We start from the raw sequence: 8,234 nt of genomic DNA on the forward strand, positions 1-8,234 counted from the left end.
GCCAGACCTGTTGAATCAAGAAATCACTTAAATAGAACCTGTCTGACAAAGTTGAAGTAGGCCAAAAGATCTCAAAAAGCAAGACATCATGCCACCGATCCAAATAAATTCAGGAACAGATGAGAAATAAAGTAATTGACATCTATCAGTCTGGAAAGGGTTACAAAGCCATTTCTCAAGCTTTGGGACTCCAGCGAACCACGTGAGAGCCCATTATCCACAAATTGAGAATATTTGGAACAGTGGTGAACCTTCCCAGGAGTGGCCGGCCGACAAAATTACCCCAAGAGAGCAGCGACGACTCATCCAAGTGGTCCACAAAGAACCCTCAACAACATCTAAAGAACTGCAGGCATCACTTGCCTCAGTTAAGGTCAGTGTTCATGACTCAACCAGAAGAAGAGACTGGGCAAAAATGGCATCATGGCAGATTCCAAGGTGAAAACCACTGCTGACCAAAAATAACATAAAATCTCTCTCTTTTCAGTGTTCATGACTCAACCAGAAGAAAGAGACTGGGCAAAAATGGCATCCATGGCAGAGTTCCAAGGTGAAAACCACTGCTGACCAAAAATAACATAAAGGCTCGTCTCACTTTTGGCAAAACACATCTTGATGATCCCCAAGACTTTTGGGAAAATATTCGGTGGACTGACAAGACAAAAGTTGAACTTTTTGGAAGGTGTGCGTCCCGTTACATCTGGCGTAAAAGTAACAGCAGTTCAGGAAAAAGAACATCATACCAACAGTCAAATATGGTGGTGGTAGTGTGATGGTCTGGGGCTGCTTTAGGACCTGGACAACTTGRTGTGATTGATGGAACCATGGATTCTGCTCTCTACCAAAAAATCCTGAAGGAGAATGTCTGGCCATCAGTTCATGACCTCAAGCTGAAGCGCACTTGGGTTCTGCAGCCGGACAATGATCCAAAACACACCAGCAAGTCCACCTCTGAATGGCTTAAAAAAACTAAATGAAGGTTTTGGAGTGGCCTAGTCAAAGTCTGGACTGGAATCCGATTGAGATGCTGTGGCGTGACCTTAAAAAGGCGGTTCATGCTCGAAAACCCTCCAATGTGGCTGAATTAAAACAATTCTGCAAAGAAGAGTGGGCCAAAATTCCTCCACAGCGATGTGAAAGATTCATTGCTGCTGAGGGTGGCACAACCAGTTATTAGGTTTATGGGGCAATTACCTTTTGACATAGGGTCATGACGGTTTGGATAGCTTTCTTCCCTTAATAAATAAAATCATCACTTAACTGCATTTTGTGTTTACTTGGGTTATCTTTGTGTAATATTTAAATGTGTTTGATGATCTGAAACATTAAGTGTGACAAATGTGCAAAAAAATAAGAAATCAGGAAGGGGGTAAATACCTTTTCACAGCACTGTATATGCAGATGATAAAGTCATATAATCATGTGCTCCTTCTCTGGTTCAGGCTGTTGAAGAGCTCAAGACTGCTTTTCAGTCACTGCAGGCCTCCCTTTATGGTATCAAACTGGTCTTGAATGTACAAAATTCATGATCTTTACAAGAGCTAGAACTCTGCCAGAATTGTCATTGTCACATCTGGTGGCTTATCCTTTGAAGAAATGTCGTCCTACAAATACCTACAGTTGAAGTCGGAAGTTTACATACACTTAGGTTGGAGTCATTAAAAGTGATTTTTCAACCACTCCACACATTTCTTGTTAACAAACTWTAGTTTTMGCAAGTCGGTTAGGACATCTACTTCGTGCATGACAAGTAATTTTCCAACAATTGTTTACAGACAGATTAATTCACTTATTATTCACTGTATCACAATTCTAGTGGGTCAGAAGTTTACATACACTAAGTTGACTGTGCCTTTTAAACAAGCTTGAAATCCAGAAAATACTGTCATGGCTTTAGAAGCTTTATTAGGCTAATTGACATCATTTGAGTCAATTGGTGGTTTACCTGTGGATGTATTTCAAGGCCTACCTTCAAACTCAGTGCCTCTTTGCATGACATCATGGGAAAATCAAAATAAATCAATTGTAGACCTCCACAAGTCTGGTTCATCCTTGGGAGCAATTTCAAACGCCTGAAGGTACCACGTTCATCTGTACAAATAATAGTACGGAGGTATAAACACCATGGGACCACACAGCCGTCATACCGGTCAGGAAGGAGACGCGTTCTGTCTCTAGAGATGAACGTACTTTGTGCGAAAAGTGCAAATCAATACCAGAACAACAGCAAAGGACCTTGTGAACATGTGGAGAAACAGGTACAAAAGTATCATATCCACAGTAAAACAAGTCCTATATCGACATAACCTGAAAGGCCGCTCAGGCAAGGAAGAAGCCACTCCCAACAAAACTGCCATAAAAAAAGCCAGACTACGGTTTGCAACTGCACATGGGGACAAAGATCGTACTTCTTGGAGAAATGCCTCTGGGCTGATGAAACAAAAGCAGAACTGTTTGGCCATAATCACCCATCATTATGTTTTGGTGAAAAAGGGGAGGCTTGCAAGCCGAAGAACACCATCCCAATCGTGAAGCACAGGGTGGCAGCATCATGTTTGTGGGTGCTTTGCTGCAGGAGGTTCTGGTGCACTTCACAAAATAGATGCATCATGACGGAGGAAAATTATGTGGATATATTGAAGCAAAATCTCAAGACATCAGTCAGGAAGTTAAGCTTGGTCGCAAATGGACAATGACCCCAAGCATACTCCAAATTGTGCAAAATGGCTTAAGGACAACAAAGTCAAGGTATTGGAATGGCCATCACAAAGCCCTGACCTTAATCCTATAGAAAATGTGTGAGCAATACTGAAAAAGCGTGTACGAGCAAGGAGGCCTACAAACCTGACTCAGTTACACCAGCTCTGTCAGGAGGAATGGGACAAAATTCACCCACCTTATTGTGGGAAGCTTGTGGAAGGCTACCCAAACATTTGACCCAAGTTAAACAATTTGAAGGCAATGCTACCAAATACTAATTGAGTATATGTAAATTTCTGACCCACTGGATAATGTGATGAAAGAAATAAAAGCTGAAATAAGTAATTCTCTCTACAATTATTCTGACATTTCACATTCTTAAAATAAAGTGGTAATCCTAACTGACCTAAGACAGGGATTTTTTACAAGGATTAAATGTCGGGAATTGTGAAAAACTGAGTTTAAATGTATTTGGCTAAGGTGTATGTAAACTTCCGACTTCAACTGTAGGTATATGGTTTGATGACAAGTTGTCCTTTAAAATGCATATGGATAATCTTGTGAGTAAGCTTATATTGAAATTGGGTTTTTATTTTCGTATTAAGGCTTGCTTCCCGCTTATTGCTAGAAAGAAGCTTGTTCAGGCCACTTTTCTCTCTGTCATTGATTATGGTGACTTGTTGTATATGCATGCAACCGCCCCGTCTTACAGAGACTGGACTCTGTTTATCATGCATCCTTGCACTTTATTACAAATGCCAAGTCACTCACCCTCCATTGCACCTTGTATCAAATGGTAGGTTGAACCTCACTTTATATGCGCAGAAAGCTACATTTGTATGTGTTCATCTACAAAGCCCTTTTGGGTAAACTCCCTCTTTACCTCTGTAGTCTGGTCACCACCAGCAGTTACCATACCCGGTCTGCTAGGTGGTTGCTACTTAAAGTRCCCAGGACATTCACAGTATTAGGCAAGACTGCCTTCTCTTCTTGCGCACCAGAGGCATGGAATAGTCTACAATCTATGCTTCATTTAGACATGTTAGTGCCACTGAATGAATTTAAAATATTGATGGAGACTCTGTTATGGAGGAGTGTAAATGTTTTTTTTGGGGGGGCTGGATCATGTTGTATTATTGTATGTTTTAATTCTGTAATGCATTGATTGTTGCTGCCTTCTTGGCCAGGTCTCCCTTGAAAAAGAGACTCTGGGTCTCAATYGGCTTTTCCTGGTTAAATAATAATAAAAAAATAAAAAAGATTTAACACTGTGCTCACTGTTCAGCATTGTTTCAGGTTAAACCAGGCTGATATGATGCTAATGCGAGTAACTTCGTTAACTTGAGCAGAGAGAACATGATGTGAGAGAAACCAGAATAATACTCTGAAATCCAATTAATCATGACTCCTCTGCTCTCTCCTCCGTGTTGGCCCTAGTTATGATGCGGGCACCCATAATGAATCATGACTTAGTGGTTTAGAGCAGAGACCAGATCAGTGTTTCCTTCCAGCTGTTTGCCTAGCTTCCTTTTCTCACAATTTTTGTATATTTTTTTCTTCTTCACATTTGTAAACAACATCAGATATCTTATTGCCCACAAGCCGAATCGTACTCCTGACTTCCATTTGACCATGTTAAAAGTAGGCTAACTAATGACTTGATTAGCCTGTTATGTTTCTAATATTCCAGTTCATGCAAGAATGGAAAAAAACAATGCTGGTTTGTTAAGATATTAATAAAATAAAACAGCAGTGTTGTTTTTGATTATGATGTAATTAAAACATAAAGGGCTATAAAAAAAAAACATGACCTCAAATGTGAGGACTAGATGCTGTCAATTGGAAAAGATGCCCATGTGGATTGACGTACAGTAACAACGCTGATACCCGCGCATACCTAAAGTTGCAATATCTTTTGCAACATTGTGGCCCAAACACACTAACGTAGCCTACTGCATTAATCTCACTGTTATAATAAAAGCCCACATAGTCTGCTCTTGACACAATGCCACAGTAACAAATACCTATAGATCTCACACCACGTATATAATTTAGGAACTTACTGGCATGTTTATGCGTAGGATTCCCTTTTTCTTCGAGGTTTTCTTCGAGTTATCCTTCTTGTTAGAAGTGCTTCCCATTTTCAGACTAATAATGCTATTTTCTTTCTTTTTAACGAACAAGATCGAGTTTGGGTAAATTGCGTGGCATATGTCATACGTCTTTATCTGAAAACGAAGTTTTAAGTCAAAGTTCTTTCAAATAAATTAGTTCATTTACCAGGAAGTATACCGCACTACCGACGCATTAGGCCTAACTACGGCTGTATTGACATCACCAAGACTGAGCGTGCTGTTTCACCATAAAACATAGGGTGTGCTACAACCTTGACTCAGGGATAAACTTAAAATAGTAAATGTAACCCTGGAACACTCCAATTAGTAGGCTATGATATGTTACGTTTCGTATGGTATGTATTTATTTGTGGATGTCCCTCATTCATGTTGTATGGTATCTTACGAATTACAATGCATATGATATGTTAGGAACTGTAATTCGTACAATATGTACCGATTTGCAAAACGTATGATATTGTTATGAGTGGAGATCCCTATCTTGTTACGCCTATGATTGATGGCTTACTGGCCAATCAGATGAGAGCTCTGTGCTTATATTGTTTGCACACTAGTTTAAACTTCAGATTGCCGGTGTTGTGCCGAACATCTCCACCTGACAGAATCCCCCCTTCGCGTGAACGCGCACGCACCCAGTTCTTCATTGCTGCGARTTGCTTGATAGTTGAGATTTCTGCTCTTCACCCGTTGTCAGTTTAGCCTACATTTCACTGGTCTTAGTAGCAGAAATCATTTTTTATTTGTGTCCTTCAAGGCAGCTGTCAATGATGGCGGTTTTATCGCGGGGTAGGCACTAGTAATGTCTGCAGTTTTCGATTTGGCTATTTGTTTCAAGTGTGTTATTTGTAATAAATACCATTTAAAATAACACAAGCATATTGCTATTACATTGTTATAACTAACTTCTTTCAAAACAGGGTTTCTCACAAACTCATAAACAGATACAGAGACCCACACACACACACCCAAGGACAGAGGGCTGACGTAAACCTTTCATAAACACTGATAAGAAAAGGGTGCTTGGGTCCGCATTTCACGAGATAATAAGACACACACACACATACCCAAGGACAGAGGGCTGACTACGCACACACAAAATCTCCTGCTTAGCTGAACATTTGGTAACAAAGAACTTTTGCTACAAGACTCAGAAGGATGACGCCCAGCTCATCAGGACCAATCTGAAAAGACAACAACCTGTCCAGAACCAACCAGAGGACCAGAACTTCCAGACTCAACCTACTTTCTGTGCTGTATAAAATGTCTATGCATTCTGTTATCTGGGCTTATTTCTGCAAGTTCCATATGAGCTAAATGAATAAYTCCGTGCACGCTTGTACCAGATATCTTTACTCTTAAATTAAACTGTCACTTGTCATACAATTTACCACCTTGTCTGAATCGATCCTTGACCGGCTCACCCTTCTCCATATCCAATTATCAACATAGTCTATAAATACATCTCTTTGCCAAAATTCGTCATCTCTCCCATTTCTTATTCGACTAGTAGTTGTTCTGAAATGTTTATTGCTTGCCTACATTTTACTCCCTCGTCTATGTTTAATATAACACACATTTATTAATTTCGGTTGCCAATCCTGACGAAGTTTGTTCTATAGAAAGTATTTGAAACTGGAATTCATCCGTGAAAAGCACAATTCTCCAACGTGCCAATGGCCATTAAATGTGAGCATTTTCCCACTGAAGTTGGTTACGATGGCGAACTGCAGTCAGGTCAAGACCCTGGTGAGGACGACGAGAGAACACAGATGAGCTTCCCTGAAACGGTTTCTGACAGTTTGTGCAGAAATTCTTTAGTTTTGCAAACCCAGTTTCATCAGCTGTCCGCGTGGCTGTTCTCAGACGATCCCGCAGCTGAAGAAGCCGTATGTAGAGGTCCTGGGCTGGCGTGGTTACACGTGGTCTACGGTTGTGAGGCCAGTTGGACATACTGCCAAATTCTCTAAAACAATGTTGGAGGTGGTTTATGGCAGAGAAATGAACATTACATTATCTGGCAACAGCACTTTGCATGCTCCCTCAAAAGTTGAGATATCTGTGGCATTGCTTTGTGACAAAACTGCACATTTTAGACTGGCCTTTCATTGTCCCCAGCACAAGGTGTACTTGTGTAATGATTATGCTGTTTAATCAGCTTCTTGATAAGCCATATCTGTTAGATGGATGGATTATCTTGGTAAAGGAGAAATGCTTACTAACAGAGATGCAGAACGCCTAATTAAATGAATTACACTTTGGACGTGTATACAGAGTTTAATGGCTGTGATTGGAGAAAACTTAGGATGGATCAACAACATTCTAGTTACTCCACAATACTAACCTAAATGACAGAGTGAAAAGAAGGAAGCATGTACAGAATATAATTATTCGAAACATGCATCCTGTTTGCAATAAGTCACTGAAGTAAAACTGACAACATTTTTGCAAAGAAATTAACTTMATGTCCTGAATACAAATCATTATATTTGGTTCAAATCCAAAACCTCAGAGTTCCACTCTTCATAATTTCAAGCATCATGTTAAGTGTATGCTTTTCATTGGCAAGGACTAGGGAGTTTTTTMGGGGATAAAAATAAACAGATTAGAGCTAATAAGCACAGGCAAAATCACAGATGGAATGCAGACTGAACCAGGTTTTCAAGACACTGGGAGACAAATGAACCTTTTAGCAGGACAATAACCTAAAACGCAATGCCATATATACACTGGAGTTGAAGACGGCATTGATAATATATGGCAAGACTTGAAAATGTCTTTCTAGCAATGATCAACAACCAACTTGAACATGAAGAATTAAAAAAAGAAAAATAGGTAAATATTGTACCATCCAGGTATGGAAAGCTATTAAGACTTACCTAGAAAGACTCACAAGTTTAATCACTGCCAAATGTGATTTTAACACATATCAAGTTAGGGGTGTGAATACTTATCTAAATTATTTCATTTTCAATAAATTTGCWAACATTTCTAAAAACGTGTTCACGTTGTCATTATGGGGTATTGTGTGTAGATGGATGAGATTTTTTTTATCCATTTGGAATCAAGAAAATACTTAGAAGGCACTGTACATTACCTACCTCAATTACCTCGTACCCCTGTACATAGCCATGTTATTTTTACTCGTTACTGCATTTATTCCTTGTCACTATTTCTTTATCTTTAACTCTGCATTACAAAATTACCTGTAAGTAAGCATTTCAGTGTTAGTCTACACCTGTTGTTTATATGAAGCATGTACGAAATAAAATTGTACTTGATTAAGTTACCATATTTGGCCAGTGGGTGTCTTTCTTGAGCAGTGAACTACAATACTCCAGTGGGTTCAGTCCTATGGGTCAGTAAGATGTGTGTGATTTCTAAAAGGCACACAACAAATAA

At 39.6% G+C, this 8,234-nt stretch overlaps 1 protein-coding gene across 1 annotated transcript in view; it reads right to left on the reverse strand.

Moving 5' to 3' along the window:
* LOC111979452 (5'-AMP-activated protein kinase subunit gamma-2) overlaps positions 1–5,030 on the reverse strand; it is a 69,414-nt gene extending 64,384 nt beyond the window's left edge. Inside the window, exon 1 of the mRNA XM_024009999.2 lies at positions 4,764–5,030. Coding sequence (XP_023865767.1) covers positions 4,764–4,841 — 78 coding nt within the window. The 5' untranslated portion in view covers positions 4,842–5,030. The remainder of the gene's footprint in view (positions 1–4,763) is intronic.
* Between the last annotated feature and the right edge of the window lie 3,204 nt (positions 5,031–8,234).

The sequence above is a fragment of the Salvelinus sp. IW2-2015 genome, linkage group LG19 (genome assembly GCF_002910315.2).
Source record: "Salvelinus sp. IW2-2015 linkage group LG19, ASM291031v2, whole genome shotgun sequence".
Taxonomy (NCBI): Eukaryota; Metazoa; Chordata; class Actinopteri; order Salmoniformes; family Salmonidae; genus Salvelinus; species Salvelinus sp. IW2-2015.